Below are 27,837 nucleotides of genomic sequence, written 5' to 3'. Positions count from 1 at the left end.
CCGTTTGGGAATTCCCGGAGTGTCCCTGCCAAGGGGGGTCCCCGGGGGTGCGGGCAGGCTCGGGGCACAGCCCTGCGCTGCCGTCCCCGTCCCAAAGGCCGCTGCGGTTTGCAGCAAGGTCAGGGGGACGCGCCGGGGCTGCCGCAGCGGCGCCGGGAGGGAAGCGCGGCTCCCGCCGCCGGCTCCACGTGTGCCGGGAAACGGAGCGGGGATGCTCTGGGCGGCTCTGGTCTGTGTGTGTGTGCGGCTACATGGGCATGCAGGCACAGAGATTCATGCCAGGACATAGATATACACGTGCGTGCACAGATAAATGCGCACAGACACACGCATACCCACGGGTAGGCACGTGAGTACACAAATACCTGCATACACACCTGCACACACAGACAGACACACACGTGCACACGTCATGCACACGTGCATACACACCTGCGTACACACATGCAGATGTACATACACACATGCAGATGTGCATACACACATACTCACAAGCATACATGCAAACCCACGCACACACACATGCACATATGCATGCACTCATACACAGCTGCACACACACACACACACACCCCCCTGCATACACACATGCACACCTCATACACACACCCCCAGCCATACACACGCATACACACCTGCATACACACGTACACCTCTGCATACACACATACACACGTGCACACAACACACACCCCTGTATGCACACACACACCTGCACACATACATGCACACCTGCATACAGGCATGCACACATGCATACACACACATGTGCATATGCACACACACACAGGCTGTATACATACCTACACACCTGCATGCACACACACATGCACAAACACAAACACACACACCTGCATACACACATGCACACGTGCATACTTGGCCTGTGGGAGGTGGCCCAGGTGCTGCTGCCCAGCTGCCTCAGCCCCAGCTGCCGTGGCCTCTCCCAGCTGCTCTCAGTGAGCTCTGATGGAGCTGCCGGGGGAACCTGGACAAGCCCAGAGCCTGCCTGGGATGCTCTCACTTTCCTGGGGTGTCCCTTGTGCCCTCGGTCCCCTGCCATCACCCCTGTGCCGCCTGGATGCCAGTGAGTGCTCCTGGTCAGGCAGGTCTGTGAGCTGCCACAAGCTGGACCAGTTTTTTTGACTGGGGGGAAAGGCAATCCAAGGGTGAGCTGGGCAATTCCTGCCTCCCTGAGGGATGAAGATTTGGGGGTTGTTTGGGGGGGGGTGTCCTGCTTTTGCCTTCCTGCTTTGTAGGAGGAAAAGCTGCTGTTGGGGTTTTGTTATCGCTTGTTTGTTGCCTGTGCTCACCAAACCGTGCAGGGAAAAGGGGATTTGGGGAGGATTAAAATATCTGATTCTTGCTGGTTACTGAGCCTTTTGGACGTGAGCTCCAGCAGCTTTGTGCTGCGTGGAGGAGACAGCGGCCCATGAGGAGAGGTGGTCAAAGGAATTGGCCAAAAAGGAACAGAAAAATCTGATTTTTTGCAAAGCTTTTAAGAGGAGAATGGAAGAATTTTGATCTCGCCAAAATACTTTTGACATTGGAGTTTACCTTGTTTTTAATAATGATTTAAAAAACCCACGTTGTTGAAAGCAAAAGAATAAGAGACCATCTGGAAGTGAGAGGTTTTCCTCCGTGCCCTGTCACAGAGTGTCCTCACTGCTGTGTGCAGAACAGGGAGATGTTTGGTTTTGGGGGATGTTTCTGGCATGAGCATCTTGCACACCAAAACTCTGTCGTTTTTGGTGGATGTGGCATTTCCCCTGGGAGTTTTGGCCAGAGGAGCTGGGCAGGCACATAAAGCTGTGCTTGTGGGTGCTGCTCTCTCTTAACCACACCAAACCCCACACTCAGAACAGGAGCAATCAGCTGGGGATATTTCAGAGCGGGTGGTGAAACGAGGTAGTTTTTAGTATTCATGAAAAATGCTTGTGACAGCCTTACCCCAAGTAATGAGCAGCCACCTGCAGTTCAGAGCAGTGCTTGATAATGCTGTAATTAGATTGGAGATGCAAAAAAGCTCATTAAAATTAAATAACATATTTGTCACTGTTTTAAGAGGTGCAGATTGCCTCGAACCATGCTGGTCTCTTGACCTTGAGTATTTTGGCATAGTCCTCTCTGTTGAGCACATGAAAATAACGTTGGAGCATCCCACAGGCAGGTTCATGGTGGGGGTTTCAGCACAGGGCTGCAGGTGCTCACCTGCCCTGGTCAGATTGTTTGGCACCTCACCATACAGGGCCATGATGCCAGCACTGGGATGGCACAGAGGAACACAGGCTTCCAAAGGCATGGGTGTGAAAGGTAAACCTCTTCAGTTTTTGAAATACAGTAAAATGTGTTTTGAGTCCTCCCCTTCCTCCCTCCTGCCTGAAAAAGAGCATGCAAAGTCACGACAGTGTCTATTAACAAGACTGTAATTTTCCAAAATTAATTTTTAATTACTAATTTGTCTTGTTTTCAGATGTTTTATGCAACACATATTGTTTAAACTCCTTTTGTTTCTCCACATGTCACCACAGCAGAGGCAGGTGTTGGGTCAAGATCTCCAGTTGAGGCATCCACTGCTGGCGTGGCTCTGCCCTTGGAAGGGCTGCATCTGCCAAGGAAAGGCAGCTCTGGGGAAAGGCAGAGAAAGGAAAGAAGTCTTTTATAGATGGGATTTCCCTTTCTGCTGCCCCAAAATGGCACTGCTGCCCGAACACCGTTGCCTTCACTCCAGCTGTTGTGGCCACACACTGCTCTCCCCCTCCATAAATACTGGCCGACCAGGGCTTCTCTTGCAGTAGCTTCTATGCACAAAGAAGAGAATTAAAAACAAAAAGTGGGTTTTTCTTCCTCCTCCTCACTCCTAGTGAGTAATTACCCGTAGGTGTCTCGGAACAGGAGTGTTTACAGACACTCTGTATTTTCGGCATGTGGGATTTTCCCACTGTAGCACTTGGGCTGTGAGCAGCAGCAAAAGCAGCGCTCAGCCTGGTGCCTGGATCACCACTGCTTTGTTGGGAGCTGAGGAAGAGGAGGGAGTGCTCCTGAGCATGGAGTATCCTTGTGGGATCATGGCCCTATGGTGTCCACAGGAAAGGAGTTTGTAGCACAACTTCTGGCACCCTAAAGATAACCTTATTTTTTGTATTTTTTTCCCCTTCTTAGGAATGATCTTGGAAGGGCTCAGATTTGGGTGGTGGCAGCTTGTGTTGCCTTGCAGCTGGGCACACTGCTTGGCTTTGCTTGCTGCCATTCATGTCAATGTTTTCTGTTATGTTCCTGGCACCAAATGGGATTTTTCTCAGAGCTTGTTCTGACTAATGTTGATGAAAGGGCAGAAATTCATTATTAGAGTGAAATAGCTGGTGATAGACCGGGGTTCCCAGGTGTATGAATGAATATCAGCAAATATCTGTAATGAAATTTATTTCTGCAGATCCTCGCCTGTGACCACCCCTGCTCTGCCTGTGTGGGCTGAGCTGTGAATGCCACACAGCCACAGGGGTTTGGAACAGGAGGGGTGTTTGTCCCCACAGCCTGGGCACCCACACCTTCTCTGTGGCTGCACTGGTCCCCAAAACCAGTGTGAGAGCCTGTGATGGGCAGGCAGAGCCTAACCATAAAAAAAATCAAATAAAGTGTTTTCAAGGCCCAGATTGAGACAGGACCCATCCACCTCTTCCTTTCATCCAGGTACCTGATAATTGGCAGAATAATCTTAGTTCTTTGTCTGGGGTGAGATGGTTGGGAGGGAGGGAGCTGTGAGTGAACAGGTTCATCAGCAATAAATATTTCCAGATAAAACAGAATTTGTGATTCCCATCATGCTTGGAGCAGAGTGAAGGGCTGTGGCTCAGGTTTGTGATCAGATCCAGGTGGGTCCTTTAGGCAACTTCAGAGGAAAAGAACCCCCCCAAACACATTTGGCCTTTGTGGTTATGCTGAGGAATCTGCTGGCAGAGTAAACCCCGGGTAAACATCCTCAATTTGCTGCCTCCTGAAATGGAGCAGCTTTTGGAGTTTGGAGCCACAATTTGTATTCAAATGAAGGTCATTTGAAAGGTGTAACACAGTAAACAGCCATTATTTCATTTTGATAGTGGTACTAAAATTATAGTGTTGGTTGAATTATTTTAGTATAGGACCATTACCATCTCCCTAAAACACTTAGAGGGGTTTTATATCAGTGCTGCAGTCCTGAAATTAGAGGAAAATTAAAAATCACACGACTGTGGTAGAAAAGTAATTTATTTGTGAGGATGCCTTCATTTTATCATGGTGTCTCTTTCCCTTCTGCTATTCCAGGAGAGAGATGAGCTCCTGACACCCAGACAGGCTCCCAGGGTTTGCCTTGCTGAACCAGGAAGGCATCAGCTTCCCACGAGCCAGGGCTGCCATAAGCCACCCCCAAAACTTAATTTTTAATTTCATTTTTTTTTCTTTTTTCACTAAAAGTGGCTGATGTGGTATTGCCTGACTCAGTGCTGTCAGCGTGTTATATTTCAAACATACTCGTGTAGGGGGGTAGGCACACACTTCAAACCTCCCTGCATTCATTTTCTTCTAGGAATACAGGCAGTGGAAGTTGGAGTGAATAGAGTGGCAGTGATTTCCCTCACTGAGGGTGCCTGGCTGGAGCCTGGCAGTTAGGGCTGCTCTTGGGTGGAAGGGGGGATGCTCCAAGGCTGCGCTGGAGCGGGAGCTGGCGGACGTGAACAAAATCTTAATTGGGAAATTCCCGTCGATTATTACAGCTGCCTTCATTAACATTTTCACACTTGGCTGGTAACGAATGAGGAGAAGGGCTGTGTGTGCCACTGGATTTATGGTGTTCCAAATCCACTCCATACCTGGGGTGTGCCTTTGAGCAGAAGGGATGGTAGCTTTTTGTGGAGGGGTGAGGATTCTGTGAGGATTTCTGGGAAAATCTTTACTGGCAAGGACGTGGTTTTCAATTGCAGGAAGGAATACCCTGAAAATAAAATTCCTAGCTTCATCTCTGGCAAAGTTCAGTTTGGGTTTGGATCTGATTTTTTATCTGTTTGTGCTTAAACTCCAGCGTTTTTTAATTGCTCAAGGATATGAAGTGCATATCCATTGTAAAAGAGGATGAAGTCCTAAACACTGTAAGTTGAGCTGTTTAACAGTAGCAAAGCTGACTTGAATGAAGCACCATGAAAGATGTTGGCCATGGAAGGCCACTTCATCATATTGCAGGAAAAGGACATGCCTTGTGTCTCTTCCCTGGCCACACAGGCCCTGGCTTGCTCCTGCTCACACTTTACTGCTGTACACAATACTGGCAGGGCCAAAATACATTTTCATTATGAAATCACAGGGTGCTCATGTGCTGGGTGACACTGGGGTGGATGGTCCCATCCTTGGGTGAAGGCTGTTCTCACAGAGGAGATCCTCAGGAGCTCCTTCAAATGGAGGGGAAAACCTGCAGCTGGATTAGGATGCCCTCAGAGATGAGCGTAGCAACCTGTTCCATATTTATTACGGGCAACAATTTGACTAAGGGAGAATTTAGATTAATAACATTCAGCCCAGAGAAGTAATTTCCTTTGAGAAAGCGATTTACATGCACTCTGCCAAAAAGAGCCGTCACCGCGTGCTCTCCCTGTGTCAGCTCCAATAATGAAGTTGGAAATAACATGGGAGGTTAATAGGTCCTACTTATCTCCTTAGTGCTGCAAAGGAAGATTTACAGTGCAGAGCCTGGTTTGCATATTCCCCTTGGAAATGGAAAGGTTTTTCCCAGCTGAGATTGATGAGAGCTTGCAGGGTGTCTGCTGGGGCTGTAAACCTCCATCCCAGGGACACGCTGCTGCCAGAGGGAGCCGCCTTTCCCGGGTCACTGGCCAGGGACTGGCTGAGATGCCAGAGCCACCATTCCAGTGATAATTATTTGCATCCATCTGTCTCCTCCAAGCCTGGAAGTTCACAGAGATGTGGCTGCCACACCGTGTTAGGAGCTGGGTTTAAGCCCAAGTGGGTTTTCCCTGGGAGCTGCCCATGGCATGTGAAAGGGAAATTCATCTGGAGGCACTGCTGTGGAGGGTGGTGGAGCTGCCTGTGGTACCCCTTGGGCTGCTCCCTGTGTGATGCCAGTCTTCTGGGTGTATGTTGGGGTATTCTCCTGGTTTAGGGCAAATTTGGGAAGAAACCTCCAAAAGGGGCCCCTCCAGAAAGCAAACCCACATGGCCCCTCCCCACAACCGGGTCGGGAAGGATTCCTTGGAAAGAAGTGGAAAGAACCTGTCTATTTAACAGGCACAGCACCCCTCAGCACACAAAACCTGTTTATTTAACAGGCACAGCACTCCCCAGCACACAAAATGAACAATACCAGATGACAACACTCTTTCACCATTCTGAAAAAGATGACAAATTCAGAAAGTCTCTCTTGGGGGTGGTCGCTCTGTTCTCAGTCCCTCCGGTGCTGGGGCAGCTGCTGCAGCCACAGGGTGCAAACTCTCGGTGTTCCCAGGTCCCAGTCCGGAGCAGGTTTGAGTGGGTCCAAAAAAAGGGAAAGGAGAAACAGTCCAGGGAAAAATTTGGGCTGCTTAGCTACTAACTAATGAGCAGAAGCAAAAGGCAAGAGCAAAGCAGGAGCAAAGCAGAAGCAAGAGCAAGAGCAAAGCGAAAAGCCAAGCAAAAAGCAAAGGCAGCACCATGTACTGCCCCATCTGTGTGTCCCACCAGCCGTGGGGGAGCAGCTGATAAGAAACCAAACCAAAACTTTCACTCTTCAGAGCCAGTCTTGAAGGCAGTGAACATGATATCCAGCATAAACAGAACACAGGAATGGGGGTACAAGCATCATCACATCACCCTAGGAGGTCACCCTAGGTATGTTGTGTCCTGCCCTTACCCCAAGGAGTGGGCTCTGTGTGCTGGGCCATGGGCTGGGAGCTGCTGGGTTAATTGGGGCCTGCTGCCCTAGCTGGAGCTGGTGGAGGAGGACGCTGCTGCCTGGGCTGTGGTGAGGCTGGAAGCAGCTGGAGTTGCCTGGAGTGGCCCCTTCCCCCTGGTGTGGCTGTCCCGGGGATGGCAGGGACAGGGGATGGCGGGAGCCAGAGGCTGTCACTTCTCATTACTGCTGTGGAATCCCAGAGGAGCCATGGCACGGTATGGGCTGCTGCAGGAGCTCTTTCCCTGTGTCTGGGCTTAGAGTAAGGAAAATCCCCAAATTCTGTGGCTGCTTTCCTCTCCCCTGGCTCTCCCCACTGGCTTTTGGGAAAGAGCTCTGTCTGTTCTTCTCTCCCAGCAGGGTTGTGTTTGGGTCCTTCCAGGTTGTTGGGCTCTGCCAAACTGGGAATAAACCAAACTTTTAAAAATAAACCAAAATTCATTCCCTCTGGATAATTTAAGTCGCATGATGCCTGAAACCTGCTTAGGAGAGGGAGTCTGAGAGGGAAAGAATTGTTAATAAATGTTCTGTCTGCACAAACTGTAAAATATTCATTTCAGTCAGTTATTTCACGTTACCGAGCAAGTGCAAGAAGAATGAACTTTCTGAACAGCTTAAGGTACAATTCTGTAATAACCTGAGCCATTTAATGAATGAAATATTTAACATAATTTGCATATATTAAGTGATGGGATGACGTTTTTCTACTTCTGTGTACTCTTTGTGTATCTGGAACAGTGCAGCCTTTCCTCTTCACCACTCCTCACAGTGCTCAGGGTAAGCACTGAGGAAATGGCATTTTTCCTGCCCATTTGGAGCCAAGCAAATGGGAGCCACACCAGCTGAAGGCAAGGGCACACACAGGCACAGCTGAAGTATTTTCAGCTTGGCAGCATGGCTCAAGTAAGCATTGCTTCTGCTGCCATTTCTGCTCTTGATGCTCCCAGTCCCACAAACCACTATTTGTTTCCTTTTTTTTTTTAATCAAGTAGTATTTTAAGTGCAGACAAGAAGCTGTCTGCACGTGCCAGAGACTCCTCTTGGCAGCATGATGCACAGGGCCTGGGAGCTGCCCTGTTCTGAAGCACTCCTGGAGCAGAGCTGGGCCTGGCACTGAGCCCATCCCTGGCATGGGATGTCCCTTGCCTGGATGCCATCCCTGGGCAGCACTGCTGGCCCCTCCAGAGCTGTGGCTGGGCTGCCCTTGGGGATGCTGAGCCTGCCTGTGGTGTCCTTGAGAGTGGCATCCCTGAGCTGGCACTGCTGTAAATCAGGGCCAAGTTAGGCAGTGAAAACTTCAGGATTGGAAAACAAGGGGGGAGCCTTGGTGCTTTCCCCCACAGAAACAGAGAGAGCTGTAACAGGTGTTGAGGGACCAGCACTTCATTCTCAGCAGGTTGCTCCAGGAGGAGGGAGCTGCTGATTTCCATGGGACCAGAAACTGCAGGGCATAATCCAAACAGTGGCAGGGCTGGGTTCTCAGTTATACCCAATTAAGGTGTGACTTCATTACTGTTCCCTAACTTAACTGCACTTTAATTCTGCTCTGTAAGTGGTCTCAGGAAACTGTAGAGGGAAATGAAGTGTCCCAAGTCATGTGGGTTTTGGATATCTGTATATTGATGTATAGAGTTATAGATTTATGAGTCCCTCTGTATCCCATGGGTGGTTGCCCAGAGCAGCAGCCCACAGAGTGGATCTGGGGTGACCAGTGTGGCTCACAGTGATGCAGGTACATCCAAAGTGTCCATCATGCTCTGCCCTGATGCCACTGAGGCCAACCCTCACAGGCTGGATGAATAATGAATGCATCTTGCTCTTGCAATCCCTATTACTTTGTGTTTTTTGCATCCCACGCACTCTGTGTCGTGTCAGTCATTTGCCCAGTTTGTAGTTTGTTCAGGGCTCTGGGCTGGTTTTCCAGCCTGTCTGAGCCTCACTCAGAAATGCCTTCTGTCATGTTCAAGTGGCACCTTCACACTGCTCCTTTCCAGGTCGTTGGTAAATATGAAGCAATAAAGGAAATATAAAAGGAGTTCAACCAGGAATCCCCATCTGTCTGGGCCTGCAGAGCTCCTGGATGTCAAAATTGCCTTTCCAGAACTTTAAAGGCTTAAAACCAGAGAAGAGCAGAGTAATTCTAAAACACATCCCTTTCTTTTATCAGCGAGATTTTATTTTTTTAAAGGTATATAAACTAATAGGGAATGAGCCCACTGCTAGGGATATAAAGCACAGACTGGCATGAGTGTTCAGGGTCCCCTCTCAGCAGCTGGATTTGAGCTGGGTGAGCAGAGGGAGGGCTGTTTTCATCCTGCTGTCAATGTGCCTTGACAGAGCGTTAAAGTCAATATTACCCTAAAAACGTTCTGCTTTTCATAACAGGCAATTTTGTTGGTGCTGAAAATGCTTTGTTTGATTTTGGGAGCCATTCATTACAGGATCAGGGCTTCAAAGTGAAGCCAATTAGTTATAAGAGCTACTTTTAAAAAGCTTTTTTCCAAACAGCAGCTTGAAGGTTGGCTGGAATGCGGTGAATGGGGAGCCTGTGTGGGGTGGCCCCATTGTGGTGTGGGTACCACTGGGGCTGCATCCCCCTCACTGAGGCCACATCCTGGCAGGAGCAGGAACCTGCAGCCACTCTGCCCTTTTCTATATTTAGCAAGAAATGCATCAGCATCCCTTTTACTCGCTGAATTCCCTCTGGGAGTGGAGCTGGTAAATAGCTGTCGCACTAAAAATAACACCTGCAGCAGCCACGTTCCCTTCCCTGGCTGAGCACAGAGCCAGAGGGCTCCCACCCTGGGAGCAGATGTTGGGATTTATGATTATTTAAAAAAAAAAACCAACTAAAAATCAACACTTAGAAATATAAAGAGCATGAAATCGCCTGTGATGCTGAACCTTTGGGAAGCAGCATCCGTGCTCTGTGCTGGCTGCTGGCTGTGAGAAAGGACACAGCAGCCCCAGCACAGCCTGCAGCAGTCCAGAGGTCACTGGTGTGACATGGCATCAGCCCTGCCTTTCACCAGCCTCTGGTCAACCCCTTTCCACAGATAAATACAGGGAATCCTGGGCACTGTGGGCATTTTGCTGTCCTGGCACTGCTCATAATGGCAAACAGCTCTTTCACACAAACATCCTTTTTTCTGGTCATTTTTTCCCTTGTCATATATGTTCTCTTAAAGGCAAGGCTTAACTAAACTTTTGGAAGTCTGAAAATAACTCACAAGGAATTTACAGTTCCCTGATGGTGCTCTGGTTTTATGGTTGTTTCCTTGCAGTGGCAGCCAGCACACACCATAATTCCAGGTCAGAGGGGCAGTTTCCACAGATGGGAGCCAGCTGGCAACTTCCAGCCACTCTGGGAGCAGAGCTGCTGTGCCCCCCAGGCCACAGGCCCTGGTTAATCATCGTGGCTGGATCCTGACATGGGGCAGAAACGTTTCCCTTCCATGCCCCCACAGAAGGGAGGATGGTTTGATGACAGCTGTGAGTGTTGTGGGTTTACTGGAGCTGATGGGCACTTGGGAGCTGCCTCCAGAAAATGGACTTGTTGTTCCCAATTTTGTGAAGAATCCATCAAAGTGACCCTGAGATCATTTGGTTGAAGCATGGTGTGAGTAATGCCAGTGTCACAGGTTCAGCCCCCATAGGGGTCATTCAGTTATGAGTTTGACTTTATGATCCTTCAGGGTCTCTTCCAACTCAGAATAGTCTGTGATTCTGAATTTACCAGGGAAGATCTGGGAAGAAAAACCCCAAACCAAAGAACCTCACCAAAACCAACCAAGCCAGCAGCAGCAGCAGCCAGGAGCTGGGGACATCAGCACAAGTGGCCTGGGACAGAACCACTCTGAGGTGTCAGAGGCATCTCCTGCAGTGCAGAGAGCCCTGGCTTTCTGCTAATGGCTCTGTGGCTTCTGAATAATGAACAATTAATTATATAAATACCTGAATAATGCCTTTTCTGCCTGCTTCTGCTTGTTTGCTCTTGTATTTGATATTGGTCCTTCCATTTAGAGTTTTTATTTGAGTGGAACAGCATGAGATGAGGGGCTCCTGTACAGGTCAGGCAATGTGCCTCCAGGAAGGACAGCCAGAAGCCATGACCCTTTCATAGACTGTGGTTCTTTTGGCATCTTCAATGCTTAAAACCTCTTTGTGAATTCTACTGGTGCTGCACAGGTTCTTTCCAGACACTGCTCCTGAGTTTTTGTTGGCCTGGCCTTGGGTACAGGGCTGTGCTGTGCAACTCAAGGCTCTGTGGTGTTCTCTGTTCTCAAATGCAAAACATGAACAATTCTTACAGGAATGATGATAATGAGTAGCATGGGTAATTTTTTTTTAACACTAAATGTTGTTTGCACAATGATACAGGACACGTGTGTGGTATTGACAGAGCCGGGAAAGCCTTCAGTGTAAACAATGGAAAATGAATAAACCTGTTCAGTAATGGCTTCAGGTACAACTTCTGTGTTCAACTGGATCTTCAGGAAAAGGGATCCTTGTGCTTGGGCTGGAGTGGGAGAGATGGAGCATGAAAGCACCAGCATCCCCATTTGTACTAATTAAGATGTGAGACTGAGGTGGTGGCATGACAGCAGAGCATGGTTGAACCAGTAAAATGTCCCAGTCCCTTCTGTTCCTGGATTCCCCTGATGTTCCCAGATTTCTGGGCTTTGTGGCTCTCAGCCTGACCAGCAGCATCATTTGAATGCAGCTTTTATCATGATTGAATATGTATATTTTAAGAAGGATTTTAATTCTGTTTGAAATAAGAAAATGCCATAAATCAGCAGCAGAATCTTTTAACATTTACAGTTTTAAATGAATTCCTGGTGAGAGTCTCTTAAGCCAGATTTATATCTGACTCTGCATTGAGCTGTCGTTATGTGGGACTGAAAAACTCTGACAGAATTAGGCATAATGCAAAAACATGCTGAAAAGACAATTTTGCAGGACTGTGGCATATTATTATGTCAGAGGATATGGGAGGAATTTGTAGAAAGGGGCAATTTCTGGGGATATTTCCCTTTTAATGGTGCTTCTGTTGGAAGGACTTTGGAAGGGCTTGCTGCTGTCTCCATGCAGGAGAAGGCAAATGGAGCAGGCCCTGGTGTTGGCACCTTGTTGGGCACCTTGTTGGGCACCTTGTTGGGCTGTCCCCCTGCCAAGAGTGGGACTGGTGTGATTCTCCTGGTTTCTGGAATGCTCTTTGGCGCCTTAAAGCCACGTGACTGTTCAAATTGTCTACAAAAATTGAGGTTTTTGCTATTATGCTTTAATTAATGCATCATAAACACAGGCATCTTAGTGATTTTTTTTTTTAATCCCATTGCATATTTGACTCTTTCAAGCTTCAGAGGACAAGTGAACTGAACCAGCAGGATGCCAATGTTTGTGGTTCTTTAAATCACAGGGTTTAGTCCAAGGTCATTTAAAAGAAAAAAAAAAATCACATAATGACCTGTGGGTGTTTTCCAGTAACTCAAGACTGGGCATTATTGGTTACTGCTCTGTTTCACTAACTGTCCCTCAGTGTGGGGCCTAAATGGAAGATAAAATCCATCCTAATCCTATTAGCCAAGGGCTGACTTTGCTCTGACTGGTGACTAGCAGCACTTCTGGGTGGCTCAGGGCAGCCATGGCTGGGGGTTGTGCCCCATTTTGCTCTTGCTTTTCTAAAGACCCACTGTGTGTCTCAGTTTGCTCTTGTCCATGTGTTTGGCAGGTGAAGGAGCTGAGCAGACCTTGTTCAGCTCCAGTCCCTGTTAGTTACTGCTTGTGCTCTTGATTGGGTTTTTTTTCCCCTCCTTTTCACATGTTTTAGAGGAAATTATTTCTTGTCCAAGTCTATTTTTTTCATATTAGGTTTAACCCTGAAAATAGTGTTTTAGTTGTCCATTTGCTACTATTTTTTTTTTCACTTTGTTTAATTTTCCCCCTTTCTTCTGCCCCTTTCCCTAAGTTTTCTTTGGGACTGTGTCCACGTCGATTTGCAGCTGTTTTTTGTTTTTCACCATTGTGGTCCTTTAACCCCAGGAGTTTGTCAGGGCTGCTCTAGCCCTGGAATCTGAGGGCAGACAGCTCTCCTGAGGCTGCTGGGTGCACGAGGCCCCAGCAGAGCTGCACAGCACCGTCGCAGTCAGATGACTTGATCAGCCATCACAGCTCAGGATTTCCTAAATGTCACCCTATAATATCTAATTAAGATTGCAGTTTGAAGACATCATGTACTTTAATTGAAAACTGTAGAGTAATCTATTCCATTTTTTTCCTGTTAAATTAATAGTGTGGACCTTTAGCAGATGGTTGGTGAGACACCAATATTAATGAAAACATCCCCCCTCCTGCAATCCTGCTGTTCACTGCCATGCAGGGAACCAAGGCAAGCATCTCCCAAACCAGAAGCATTTCCCACTTGGTGGCTTTACTGTTCTGTGGCACCAGACATGCTGCCAGGGCTGCCCTCAGGCCTTTTCCTGCAGAGGTGAGCTCTGGCTGGGTAAGGGGGACAGCAGCAGCCAGCGGGCTGTGGGCTGTCACAGACACATTTTATGAAAAATCCTTTCCTTAGGATTTTTTCTCCTGAGAAGCTGAGAGATCTCAGGAACAAAATGTAAACAGTGGTTATGTGCTGCTGTGGAATGCAACAGGTGCATCTGTGATTGGCCCATGTTGGTTGTTTCTAATTAATGGCCAATCACAGTCAGCTGGTCAGACTCTGTCTGAGACACAAGCCTTTGTTATCATTCCTTCTTTTTTTATTCTTAGCTAGCCTTCTGATGAAATCCTTTCTTCTATTCTTTTAGTATAGTTTTAATATAATATATATCATAAAATAATAAATTAAGCTTCTGAAACATGGAGACAGATCCTCGTCTCTTCCCTCATCCTTGGACCCCTGTGAACACCATCATATGGGCCACCTCCTGCTCTCTGCAAACCAAGGGAATGGGGCAACACTTTGGGCCTCACAATGGTGAGGGCTTCATCCATTAGGGCAACAAACCAAGGGTCTGGCTTCAGCAGTCCGTGGTATTTTCACAGGTATGAATAAATATCTCTGCACTTGGCAGAAAATTCATGGCATGAGTTGGAAAACCAAATCCATGCAAGTCCAGCCTGACCTGTGCTCCAGCTGAGCAGCCCTGGGCAACCTCTGACCCCCAGGCACAGCTTGTACAGCTGACACAGATTGTCAGCAAAACAGCAGCAATATCTGAGCTTCATCCCCTTCTCAGCCTCAGCATAGGCTGTTTCTGCTTTGAGAAGTTGCAGATAGGTGACACTTCAAGACCAAGCCAAGTGCTGCCTGAAATGGCAGTGAAATATTCTGGTGTAGGAGTGTTCTGTCACTGGCAGGTGTTTGCAGCCTGCAGGCACCTGACCCTGCCATGTCCCTCCTGTCCCTGCTGGACACTGGTGGGCTCACTCTGCCTTTCTCCTGCTCCTTCTTTCACCCAGCTCATGAACAATATCCCTTTGATAATGTTGCTGATTTTGGCCAAACAACTGAGTGAATGCAGTGGGATTTTGATTTTTGTTCCATGATGCTGAAGAAGGTGGTGTGAGCTTGCTCTGTGTGATGTTTGGAGCAGTTTGTAGTTGGGATATTCAGAATATTAATAGCTTTGAGAGTGGGTATGGATAGAAAATGAAAATGGCTCAATCCCAGCTGAGAAGATGGTCCATAGTCAACATGAATTTTTATTTTCATTTCAGAGCAGAAGGATGATAAGGAAGTGATGGGCTGGAATTTGTCTTTATAGCAGAGAGGACGTGGTGAATTCCTAAGAGAATAAATGTGCTCGCTTAAGAGATTGCAGCTTTATTAGCTCTGTGGTCTAAATCTAGGGATGAGTAGAAACTCTTCTGCTTTCTCCTAACACATGCATAGATTCAGGCTTATTAATTCGGGTGTGTATAATTCATACAAAGTAATAACTTGAAATTCAGACTGCTTTTTTTTTTAATGAATTACATGTTGCTTTGAGACCAGATGGTGACCAGAGCTGCCTGGCCTAGGGAATCCTGCAATCCTTCTCCCTTACAGTCTTTTTTTTTATTTTGAGAGGTGAGGTGGGAATTGCCAATACCTTATGATGATGCAGGATGACCTGGAGGGAATTGAGGGGGAAGGAAGGAACCAACACTCAATCCATGGCTTTAGGGACCCATTAATTGTCCTTTTCAGAGTTTTTTTAACTTTTTCTACCAAAAAATGTGTGTGTTTACTGGAAACCCTTCAGCTCAGGGCAGAGCTGGTGCCTTTCTGTGTGCACAATGGGTCACGAGCCTCTCTGACACCACCAGATCCCTGCCTGTTGGTGTCACTGTCATATTTTCTGGAAAAGTCCCCTTGCCCAGGATTTCTCTCCTAGGAAGCTGAGAAGCCTCAGAGAAAAAGGAAAACAATATTATCTCATTTGCTTCTCCTGTGTTTTGCTGCTTTGGAATGTTCTAGGAGATTGTTTATCCAACATGTGAATTGTTTTCACTTAATGACCAATCTCCGCCCAGCTGTGTTAAGGCTCTGGAGAGAGTCAAGAGTTTTCATTATTATCTTTTAGCCTTCTGTCTGCATCCCTTCTGTATTCTTTAGTATAGTATAATATAGCTCTTTAATACAATATAGAACATAAAATAATAAATTAGCCTTCTAAGAACACGGAGTCATATTCATCATTTTTTCCCTACGACAGGGGACTCAGAAAATACCACACGTCCGTCTGTCCCGTGCTTTGTGGCCACGTCCTCTCCTCTCCTGTGCATGAACACAAACAGCTTTGCAGCAGCTGCTGGGCAGCCCTGAGTGCCCTGAGGGAGCTTCTTCCTCCCTGCTGTCCCTGTGCCACTGGCTGCAGCACTGCCTCTCATCCACGCTGTGTGGGTGAGATCAGGTCGCCCATGTGCCACAGCTCTGGGCTCTTACGTGCTGACATTAAATATTGAAGTGTCTGAGGAGCTGCAGTCACGTAGCATTGGGTGGCGAGTGTGTGGTGGCTCTGCCATCGTGCCTGTGCCAGGAGTGCCAGGCTGGGTGATGCCACCCCGGCACGAGGCTGAGGGAGCAGTGGGAACATCCTTGGTGGCAGCTGTCTGGAGATGTGCTTGTGTCCTGTCTCACACATCTCACTGGGTTTCCCAGCTGGTGACTCCCTGGTGCATTCACACTAATAATCTGAACAAACTGGCAAGTGCAAAATAAAAATAAATGCACACCTAGATAAAATGCTATCAGCCCGAGCAACCAAGTCTAAACTAAACACAGAATTATCTGACTAAGTTTAGGATAAAACACAACTGGAGTGATTTGAATGTTAAATAATCTCATTGCTCTATGGTGTGGTTCCCTGAGATGGTCAGTCAAGGCTGTTCTCAGCAGTGTGAGTGGTGGGCTCAGTCCTGCAGGCACTCAGAGAGGGAGAGCCACGTGCTGAGCATTGCCCTGGGATTGCCTGACATATTGCAATGCTGTGAGGGCTCCAGCGAAGGAGGAATGATGAGGAGGACTTCATTGGTATTAGAAGGTTAATTAATTACTTTATTATACTATATTATTCTATACATCTAAAACTGAACTTGCTAAGCACTGAACTCTGTACACAACTGTACACACTGCTCTGAATTTCGTGACTGTCAGTGACAGTCCCAGCACACACACACACACACACACACACACACACACACACATACACACACATATGTTTGGCCCTGATAGGCCAAGGAAACAAAACGCTGTGACTTGGATAAACAATCTCTATATTGCATTCTGCTTTGGCACAGCAAATGATAAGAATTGTTTTCTTTCTCTGAGGTTCAGAGAATGTGAATCCCAGCAATATTCTTGGGAAGAATTGTGCCTTGCTTTTCTCTGTGAGGAGAAGTGTGGGGCTGCACTGACACGCATGGAAGAGGAGCTGGATCCACAGAGCTTCCAGTGATTCACCCTTTCCCAGCAATGCTCACTCACTTTATCCTGACAGTAGTTTCCAAGCTGGGATAGAGGGGATGTGGGTCTGGGTGGGACATCCTGACACAGGAGCTGCTGCCCGTGGTGTGTGGTGCCCTTGCCCATGGAGATCAACCTGGGTGGCCTTGGGGTGCACCTGGTGCCACCTGGCCTGGCTGTGCTGCAGGGGCACTCTCTGGTGACGAGACTGAGCGTTTGTGTCACGTGCAGGTGTCCCTTGGTTTGTGTCACTTGCTGTGCAGTCCCAGAGGAGCCAGGACCAGCCGGGGTTTCAGAGCCAGCTCTGTCTCCTCTGACCTTGCTGGTGCCATGCTGTCTTTTGTTTGTAGTCTCGGGCAAGAAGCAATAGGAAAAGGGTTTGATAGGAGACAAAAGCAAACAATAGCTTTGCTCCAAAGATACGATGAATGGGATATAATTGGATTTTTTTGTGAGGACATTGATTTGACCCTGTGAGACACAGAAAGAATCATTAGGGGAATTAACACGCATTAAAATGCAGGGTTTTATCAGAGGGCTTTTATTGTGCCCATAGTTTTGTTTTTAATTATTTAATGACTTTGTGTCTTCTGGTGATAAATCTATTTCTTCCCTCTTTTTTCAAAGGGAAAAAGGGTGTTGGTATGGCAGCAGGGTACTTGGCCCATGCAGCTGCTGAACCCCAGCCCTGCTGTGCCCTGCCTGTCCCATGCAGACAGGGAGCCACTGGGCAGAGACATCTTTTGCAAACCTCTGATCAACCACCTGAGCATTTTCCTCTGCAGAGCTGACATGAAGTTGTAGCTACAGAAAGCAGAATATATGGGATTTAAGGGGGTTTTGCAGCAGAGAAGCACATCTTCCTTCCCCAGTGTATATCTGTGGCAGCTTGGCCTTTCCTCTGCCCAAATATGAGTGTACCAGGCCAGCAGAGTGGAGACCCATGTTCTGCCTCTCATGGGAGCTTCTTGTTGCTGCAGCTCCTGCAGTTGGTGATGATTTGGGATTAGGTTTTCACATATGCCTGGCATGGTCTGACAGGAAGGAGCAGAGTGAATGAGCTGTGGATAAGGCTGAGTTCCTTCACCTGAAGTACTTTGGGTTTCTATGCCATAGCAATGTATTTTTTCAGCCACAAATTTAAAAATGGCTTAATTCTCCTAACAGGAGTTGAATTTTAGTAGGAATAGGCAAAATCTCAGACTAACCTGAACCCCCTAAACTATCTAGGCATGAAAGGGGGCTTGTTTCTGTTCTGCTTGCTTGCCTGGTGCTGAAGAGAATATGCAGGGAACTCCCAATTGTTCCTCAGTCTCTCCAGACTCATCTCACTGTACAGCAAGAGGTGACACTGGTTTGTGGCATAGTGAGCTGAGGACACATAACGTGGGATGGATTGGGAATAGAGCTCTGCTGATTGCTGCATTTTTGGTGGAATTGCTGCACTGGCTTTAAAAATCCCCTGAGATATTTTTCCATATTTTCAGAAGAATTTTAGTTATGGAGTTCTTTGGTGGTTTTAGCCTGTTGGAAATCTGGGGTCAGACTTTTTGGCCACGTAATGTCCAGATTTCAGCTCTTGCATCTGATTCAGGTGCAGCTGCTGTGAAACTGTGAGGATTGGGAAGGTCATCAGTGTCGGTGCTGGAGGTCTGCACAGGCTTTCCTTGATGCTGAGTTTTATTCAGCCATTAGCCAGAAATTAAAAAGAAGAGTTTTTGGAGCTTTGTGTTGCTGCTCTGTCATCTGTGTGTGTGGGGATCCCTTAAACCTGCAGAGGCTGGCTTGGGAAACAAGGGGTGCGTCGGTGGATTCCAGGAGAATTTATTTGCAGTGTAAACATGTTGGTCAGGAGTCATTAATATGACATTCACACAGCTCTAATAAAGTACATAACACGGAGATCTGGCACCGCCGCAATGCCCAGAGGACATTAAGTATGAGTCTTAAAACCAAGAGTATTGGAAACAAGATATTTTTACGTCTCGTTTGGGAGTAATATAATTGCATTTTGTGGCTCTAGCAGATGCTTGGGCCAGCTGGTTGGAGAGCATTGTGGGGGTTTTTAGCTTTGGTACTGTAAGCGACAGCCCTTATATAGAGCTAGCTAAAAAAAAATAATAAAAACACCTCTCGTGGTGGAAAGCCCTGGCACTGGAGTGTGTGTGCTATTGGGAGTTACAGCCTGGGGACACTTCTGCTGCAGTGGCTCTGGAGATGATGCTGCATGTGGTTTGGGAGTCTGATTTGAGACATTTCTACACTGAAGGCAGTTTTGCTGACCTCGCTTGTTCAGCTTTTGCTATGCAGGCCCCTCTGAGAGGGCTGGGTGATAATTTTTGGAAGATAACCATCAAAACCCCGCATTTTTCTCAGTATATCACAGGGGGCTTATTTTCAGCACAGTCTCTGTGGCCATCTCTAGATATCAGGACACTGCTGGTGTGGTGACAGTTGTCACCTTGTGGCCACCCTGGGTTTGTACCCAGGAACTGGATGAATGTCTGTCCCTTCCTCAGGCCTGTTTACAGGCACTGTCGTGAATTATGTCGCTGGCGCCGATAATTTCCTGCAAACAAATCGGTTCTGATCTGGAAGTAATCGCCCGTATCATTCCTGCAAGTGGGAGCAATGACTTATGTTGATGTCACCCGCTGGCTTTTTATGGCAACGATTAATAATTCAGTAATTCTCTCTGCAGTGATGCTGTTCTATTTATAAATATTTTATTTAGCTCCCTGTGTCCGTATTGTCGCTACCCTCCCCTTTGCTTCCTGACGTCATACCGGGCTCTCGGCGATGCCGTGGTCACCACAGTTACCAGCAAATTCTCTGTGCTGGGAAAATGTTAATGCCTTTCCTCATTTGCATCTCTTCATTGTCCTGTTTAAGCCTGGCCTTGGTGGCGTGGATGTGAACATTTACTGAGTGCTCTCTGTCAGTCAAACCCCGATTTCAGCTGCAGCCTGGCCCCGGGGTAGGCGGCTCCATGTCTCTGTTATAAAACTTTCCAGTTCCCAGCACAGCCATGCAAGTAACTCTGTTTTCTTTCTGCATTTCTCTTTCAGGAAATTGCAGCTTATTTAATAACGTTTGAAAAGCATGAGGAGTGGCTAACAACCTCCCCCAAAACCAGGTAATGTTCTCCTGCTCAGCACATTGACTCTCTCGCGCTGATGACTTGACTCACTGATCAATGCCTTGACCACCAAGTGGAAACTCCCAGTCATGCCTGATGGCTTGTGACACCAAACTCTCATTAATTGCCTTAATGAGCATTTTATTGAATGAAATCAGATTGATTAAAAATGGAATAGCTACAGTCTTGGCAGGTTAAAGTTTTAACCCGATTGCTCAGGATTTAATTGTATCCCTTCAGATGAGCAGATCTGAAGTCTCTGAGCAAGGTCGCGGGCTGTTTATCTTGACAGAGCTCTCTTGCCTCTAACTTTAAATAAATAAAAAAGCACCAGCCCCACCATGTGCTGCCTGTTCACAGACAGGCACGGGGATTGTTTGTGTTCTGGTGTTTCCCTTGCTGGGGTTAAGTGTTTGATGGTGAGGAGGTCCCAAAAAGCTGCATTAACAGACATGTTTGCAGTTTATTATTCAGTAAATGTCATGTCTTCTTCGTGCTGCCATAAATGTTTAACTTCTCGCTCCCCTGGGAACCCAGACATGGAGTTTTGGCTGTGGATGTTTTCCTGCTGTTTCAGCTATGTTCTGGCTCCATACGTCTCACTAACGCAGAGAACGACTCTTGCTTTCTGGTCTTGCTGGGCTTTTGCTGTTTTTCTTTTTCCCAATCACCCCTTTCCTATTGCAGAGGGCTGGGCCATTGGAAGGAGCCTGCTGGGACCCAGGTGAGAGAAAAGCCTGTTCTAGCATCCTGCATCCCAGCATCATCCGTTGCAGGGGCCGGTGCCGCAGGCGCCCAGAGCAGCGTGCTCCAGGTTTGGCATCACCTCCTGCTGCCATGAGCAGGGACAGAGGTCCCAGTGGGACACGGGGAGCAGTGCCACCCTAACAAACAGCACAGATTGATTCCAGGTGTTCCACAGCACCCAGCTGAAGAGAGGATGGACGTGGAGGCCTTCTCTGCACCTCTGCAGTGCAGCTGCAGGTGGGGCGCACAAAGGACCTGCTTTCCATGAAATATGGGAACAAAAGAGCTGTGTTGTTTTACTTTTGTGGGCTTTCTTTCCCCAAGACTGTGTATTTTTGTGACATTGGTAAGTAATGCATTTACTTGTATTAAAATGTGGGAAGGAGATGTGGGAAACCCAATTGTTCTCTCACTGATTGTCCAAGACCTGGAGCTGCCATGGTGGTGGAAGGGCCCTGAATGGATCTTTCCTGCTGGTAGCAGCTGTGAGGCTCTCCTTGGCTGCAGAACAGCAGGTAATTCACTTAATATTAGCAATAGTTTTTTCTGGGTTGGTAATCCCAGTTTCAGAATTAATTTAAAACAATTTCTGGCTGAGCCTTTGCCAGAGAAGCCTTTTAAGGGGTCAGAAAACACATTAACTAGTCTGGCTCTACATGGTATCATTAAAGATAGGAAATTATAAATGTTTTTGTAGCAGCATCTTCTGATTTTAAGAGCTTGGTTTGCTAAAGGCAATGCATGAAAATAATTCTCTGATGAACATTTCCTTGTGTCTGCAGCTCTCTCCACAGAGAGCAGTAAACACATTTCCTTGCCTTCCTCTTGTGTGTTTACACTTGGAAGAAAGAATGTCCCAGGAGAAGGAAAGTTGTGACATGAGTTCAAGGTCCTTCTGAAATTGTTCAGTTCGTTTTCTATTTTTTTTTTTAATATAAAAATTAATTGGAAGAGTTAAATGCTGAGTTGCTACAATCAGAGCTCATGGTATTACAGAATTAATGACATCGATTTGGCACTGAACTGGAACACTCCCCATTCTTTGTTTGCTGCTGTGGGTGCTACTAATTTCATCTCACAAAATTAATAAAAATTAATTGCACCACTGACACACACAGAGAGTTTCCTAATACAATGATGTATAGTGTGCTGTGAGGAGTCACTGCTGGATGGATGCCACGGGGGCTCCGGGCACGGCTGGGACACTGCCTGTGGGAGCTGCTGCTGCTGCAGCTGTGGGCACAGGGCTGATATTGGTGATGAGGTTTTGGTGCTGTCCAGCTCCAAAAGGAAGGAATTGCTGCAGAGGGCCAGGCCGGGCTGGGCTGTGGTGCCTCACAGGTCACTGAGCTAAGGCAGAGCTTGGCAGTGAGGGATGAGCTGGTTTGGAGCCAGGCTTGCAGTTCTGAATGTTGTCATCTCTTTCCCAAACAGAGTTTCCCATGTTTACAGCATGGATGGATATTGCTTTAATCGTGGACATGGAGGAGAGGCCCCCTTGCCATTGAAGGAGCTATGACAAACCTTTGCAAAAAGTCCCTAAAATGACTTTTTTCTGAAACTTCTTGTCAAACAACTCCAATTGACTGAATACCCTGATATAAATATACTGGGACATTATTACAACAGTCCTTTGAGCGCTCCGGTTGATCAACATAAATTAGCAAGTACACCTCACAAGCTTTGACCTTGAGGCTGCCTTGGAATGGTGTTTGGTTACTTGATGTGTGGGCAGAGGGTTGATATTGGTGATGGGGTTTTGGTGCTTCCAGCTCAGCCATGAACTGCTGCAGAGGGCCAGGCCAGGCTGGGCTGTGGTGCCTCACAGGTCACTGAGCTAAGGCAGAGCTTGGCAGTGAGGGATGAGCTGGTTTGGAGCCAGGCTTGCAGTTCTGAATGTTTTGTTCTGTTAACATGAGGTACTCTCTTTCCCAAACAGAGTATCCCATGTTGCAGTTCTGAATGTTTTGTTGAACAACTTCCTTTTCTTGTTGAAAACTTCTCGTTGTACAACTCCAACTGACTGAATGCCCTGATATAAATATACTGGAGCATTATTACAACAGTCCTTTGAGCGCTCCGGTTGATCAACATAAATTAGCAAGTACACCTCACAGCTTTGACCTTGAGGCTGCCTTGGAATGGTGTTTGGTTACTTGATGATGTGCTGGGTAATCCGCAGCGGGTGTTCCGGCAGCGGGGCGGGGGAAGCGTTCTGCTAATGCAGCAGGGCCAAGTGGCTGACATTTCCAAGTTTAAATGCAAATCACGATGACAAAAAAAAAAAATTTACTTGACATTTATATATCAAGTAGAATTTAATTGTTATTTACTTTGGAATTTCAATGACAAAGTCAATTTTCTGAGTCCGGGAGCATTCTGCCAGAGGGAGATACTTTGCTCCTCTGTTTCCAGGTGCCTTTTGTCACTAGCATTTTTACAGTATTTTTAAAATATTCTTGAGCAATCCGAGGTGACGTCACTATTTCACAAGTGGGCCCCAGGCAATGGAAAAGCCTTGGCTGTGCTCAGAAGCTGCAAGGTCAGTTTTCCGTCTGGGAATGCAGTTCAGATCTGTTTCTGTCCCATAAAGGACACAGGGGGATTGCTGGGGGGACCAGCCCTGCTCCATGGTGAGAGCAGGATGGGTGCAGTCCCTGGAGTCTCCCCACCTCCTGTCCAGGTGTCCATTCCTGCCCAGGAAGCACACCCTGTGCATTACCTGGCCATCAGTCCAGCATAAGGAACATCCCCTATCTGGGATATCAGCAGCATCGTAAAGAAAAGTTAGGATCTTGCAGTATATTAATTCTGTATTAAATAATTAATAGTAAAATTAATTGAATTACTCCATTTTCAGGTAAAAAATAGGGTAATAAATATTCATAACTTACATTATTAAGGGAATTTCCATTTCCTATGTCGTTAAAGTGAGATTAGGTAAGGTTGGGTTTAAATGAAGATTGAAAACAATTGTGCTTTGGAATTAATTCACTGTGTTAGGCCATTACCTTGTGAGCCTTCTTTCCAGTGTGCTCTGTGTGAGAGCTGTCCCAGTGCATGGGTGGATGCTGCTGCCAGGATGTCCTGGCTGCTGGGAAATGAGACAGAAGCTCCCCGTGGAGGAGAAGCTCATGGGAGCTGGAGGATGTGGAAAAGCAACTGCCCAGAGCTATGATTGGTGGCAAAAGTTCTGTCCTCTCCCCTTGTGCTTGTTGCAAATAAAAGTCCTCTCGAGACCTTGCTTAGACTTTCAAGGCACGTTTTAAAGGTCCTGCTCTCTCATATGGCTCGTACTCTCCATAGGATCCAGGACCATTAACCTTGCCTGTGGGCAGTGCTGAAATTTGGGTTTTCTGCTGGTGCTGCTGGGAGCTCTGCTGGCATGTTTGGGGTCACACACGACCTATTTTCCTCTGTGGAAGGCAGCGTGTGTGTGCTGTCAGCACTCCTGGCTCAGGATGCTGCTTGACATAATCCCTGCTAAATGTGGCACATCTCTCTTTACACTTTATAGATTTCATGACTCTCAACACTTTCTTCTCGCTGCTTTCAGTATTTCCTTCTCTTTATTGTCCCTGCAGAGAATAAACAGTGCACAGATGATTTTAAGAGCCCTTCGTTCGTATGGATTTTTAGCTGCTGTGGTCCAGGGGTGTTGAGACCCCAATAATGAATTCTTTTAACAGCTCACTGTGTTGATTGTAAAGTGACCTAAGGGCAGAGTTGCTGGGAGCCATCCAGATGCCTGGCCTGACTCAGACAATGATCTTCAAGTATTCCTTCCAAATTCTTCCCATGGCAAACCCAGCCCGGTGTGTGCTGGTCCTTTGGGAGAGCTGGTGTCCCTCTGTTTTCAGCTGGCAGCTCAGGAGAGCTGTGTCACAGCAGAAGATGTCACTGGCCAACTTGGACAGCCAAGGCAAGAGGTCTGTGTTTCTGTTGTGGATTCACCTGGCACAGAGGCTGAAGGTTGGCTCTTCCAGCCCACCAGTGGCTCTGCAGCCCCTGTGCATGGTCACCAGGCTTGGGCTTTCCCACATCTCAGAGGGATTCGTGTCACAGATGGTGGCTCCACAGCTGGTCCATGCACACAAACACCTGCCCCCACTGCCTGGCTTTGCAGGCACACAGGGCTAGGGTGCAAAGACTCCTTCCCCTCTTCGTGTGGACTCATAAGAGTCCTCCAGCATTGGCTCTTGGAGGAGGAGGGAGCTCTGGAAAACATGGAATAGGCACAAAAAGCAATTATCTGGTAAGAAAGCAGTGAAATCATTCAGCAAACCCATCTGCCTGCAGCAAGGTTTGGTAGGTTTTCCTGTCAATGGGTATGGCCAAGGAAGACAGTGTGGCTTTGGACAACACTGACATTGAGTATTTGGCAGGCTCTGACTGTTCTTGATCCCATGTGGGAGGATCTTAGGGTTGAGGAGGCTGCTTGGTCTGTGTGAGCCCCCTGTACTGGGCCTGATGGGGGTTCCCAGACTGCAAGGCAGATCAGTGAGGAGCTGCCCGTGTCCTGGCTAGAACAGAGAGTGTGCTGGAACATCTCTTGGTCTGGGCTTCTGATGGTCACACCCAGACCTGGCAGACAATTCCATATTGTCCAGCATTCTGTGCTTCTTATCAAAGAGGGCCATGAAGGACAGGATTTGATGGCTGTAGTGGAACCAGCTTGGACCTGCCCTTTCCTGGGTCATATGTGCAGGCTGCAGAGTGGCAGAAAATCTGCTGTTTGTTCTTCAGGCCATTGTAAATGGCAACAAAATGAGTCTTTGTCGCATTTTAAAGATTTTTGCAACTTAATTTATATTCTCATATGGCACTGAAGAACCTTCTTTTGTCCAGGAGGTAAGATATGCAAAAATAACCTTTAAGTTGCTCCTAATTGACCCTTAATGATATTCCCTTGTTTCTTCCAATACATTCTCTGCGTCAAAAACACCATCCAGCAACTGCTTGTTGCATCTTAATGGCTGCAAATAGCAACTGATGAAAAATAAACTATTTTTTTGGGTTCTTTATTTATGGACAAGGATTTTTCCATCCAGGAAACCTGGCCCTGAGGTTGGAGTGCAGGGCTGAAGCAAGGCACCATGACCATCTTGGGCTGGGAGGGATTGAGGCCCCTGAGTGTGCCCTGTGCCAGGGGTTGATGCTTTGATTTCATGATGGGGACAATGTATTTTATGACAGGCACAGTGTTATTTAAGCTGCCCATTGGAATGTTAGCCAGCATGTGCTGGTAACATGGAACTGGGGGAAGGATGTTTGTGCCTGTGTATGCAGAGCAGCTGGAAGCGTCCCTGAGGATCTGCTGCTCAGCCTGGAGAGGACAGATTGGTTTGTGGTGTGGTTGTTGGAAGATGAGGAGCTGCCTGCAGACTGAGGTTTTCCTTTTGGTGCTGAATAAGTGTGTGTAGGCAGGGAGCAGGCTTTGCTTTTGCTGTGGTGTGAGGAGTAATTGCTTGGCAGGCACAGGTGCTGTAGGTGTGCAGTGACATTGCAGTGAAACACTGGACAAGTGTGTGACTCTGCTCAGCCCAAGTGTGGAGCAGTTGGTGGGTGAGCAATAATGAAGCTGAGAGCACTGATACAGGTGTTCAGGTTTGATTTTTCTTCTTTTTCTTCCTAGTCCTGAAAACACAGATTCACAACAATCTGGCAAAGATTCTCCTCAAGTTACACTTGGTTGGCGTTCTTGCTATGCGCACTGTAACAATACTTTAATATAATTAAATTTTAAATTCCGTGTAGAATCTGGTGGGTAGGCAGATGTACCGGTATGTTAAACTTTATGTCACTTAAAAATGGTTCTCAAGTACATCAGAGGGAGCCCAGCCAGCTGTAAAATGATCTGCTTTATGGCTTTGGTGTCTGTGTTTTAATTACAGCTGTACCTAAAGCCTCACACCCTTGGATAACTCTGATGGGCCGTTTTGTTTCCTGTAAGTTACTGACAGGATGTAAAGTGACATGAGGGAAGGTGCTGCGGGGTTTTCCAGAGCTGCTCTTTGTGACAGCGTTGAGTTTCTGACTCGTGCTGCAGCAGCTTTGTTTGCTGTAAACACACAGTGCAGTCTGCTGCCCGGGGCTGCTGCACCTCAAGTGGCATCACCAGGATGACAAGTGGTAAAAGGGGTTTTAGGAGCCTCTTTGCAGCCCTGGGTGTGTGTTGGGACTGGTGTGAGGAGTGGATTTGTGGCCCCAGGACTGGTGTCAGGGCAGGTGAGCATCTGTCCCCCTGCAGCCCCTCTGCCCCCCTGGCTCATCCCCAGCACCAGCACCCACCAGCTGAGATGGGCTTTGCCCACATTTGCTCTGCAGTAAGTGGAGGCAGTGGCTGGGCTCAGTGCAGGATGAAGATTTCCAGTGCTGTGAAGTGGGAATCTTGTTGCTTGGCAGGCAGAAACCATTAATGGTGCTGTTTCTGGAAATAAAGAAGTGGCCTCGTCCGGAGGCATCCCACGTGATGATTTGCCGAGTTGTGCAGCAAGATTTATGCCTAGCCGTGGGATTATTGTTTGCTATTGATTCTGAGGGAGATGAAGCATCAGTAAAAGCCCATCAGAAGCCTCCCAGTGGAATGTGGGAGCTGGAAGCTTTCCTGACAGAAATCCTGTTGCCTCTTTGGTGGTGGATCAAAACCCACTGCCCAGCCAATCTCCAAGCATCATCTTGCAATCCTTTCTCCTTCAGCATTGCCTGTCTCTGTCCAGCAAGGATGTACTTGGTGCTGCAGGGAGGTGTTGAGCTGAGAGGTACTGGTGGATCCCTTGGGGATCCTCTGGCACCCTCTGCTCTGCTTCCAGCAGACAGTAGCCATGTCACTCCCTGTCCTTTGTCAGAGCACGTGTGATTGCTGCTGCCATCAGTGAGAGTGAATTGTGCCCATAGTATTATTCCTGTATTTATTTTGTAAATGTCAAGGATAAACTAAATTAAGATAAATAAGGCTGTTCCATTTCACTGTTCAATTTACAAAATTTTGATGAGACCAATAACATCTGTCCTGGTTCCATCTTTTGGCCAGCTGAAGGTGGCTCTGGGTCTGGCAGCTCGGCTCCACCTGTTCCCCAG

General features: G+C 47.4%; 1 protein-coding gene across 7 annotated transcripts in view; it reads left to right on the top strand.

Annotated features, from left to right (window-relative positions):
- The window catches only part of CAMTA1 (calmodulin binding transcription activator 1), a 241,455-nt gene that overhangs the window by 39,950 nt on the left and 173,668 nt on the right, over window positions 1-27,837 (top strand). For all 7 annotated transcript variants that reach the window (XM_058039298.1, XM_058039297.1, XM_058039300.1 and 4 more), the window contains exon 3: window positions 19,940-20,007. In XM_058039298.1, coding sequence (XP_057895281.1) covers window positions 19,940-20,007 — 68 coding nt within the window. The remainder of the gene's footprint in view (window positions 1-19,939; window positions 20,008-27,837) is intronic.

This window comes from Melospiza georgiana, chromosome 22, assembly GCF_028018845.1.
Source record: "Melospiza georgiana isolate bMelGeo1 chromosome 22, bMelGeo1.pri, whole genome shotgun sequence".
In the NCBI taxonomy this organism is placed as follows: domain Eukaryota; kingdom Metazoa; phylum Chordata; class Aves; order Passeriformes; family Passerellidae; genus Melospiza; species Melospiza georgiana.
This window is presented reverse-complemented; position numbering and strand designations above follow the sequence as displayed.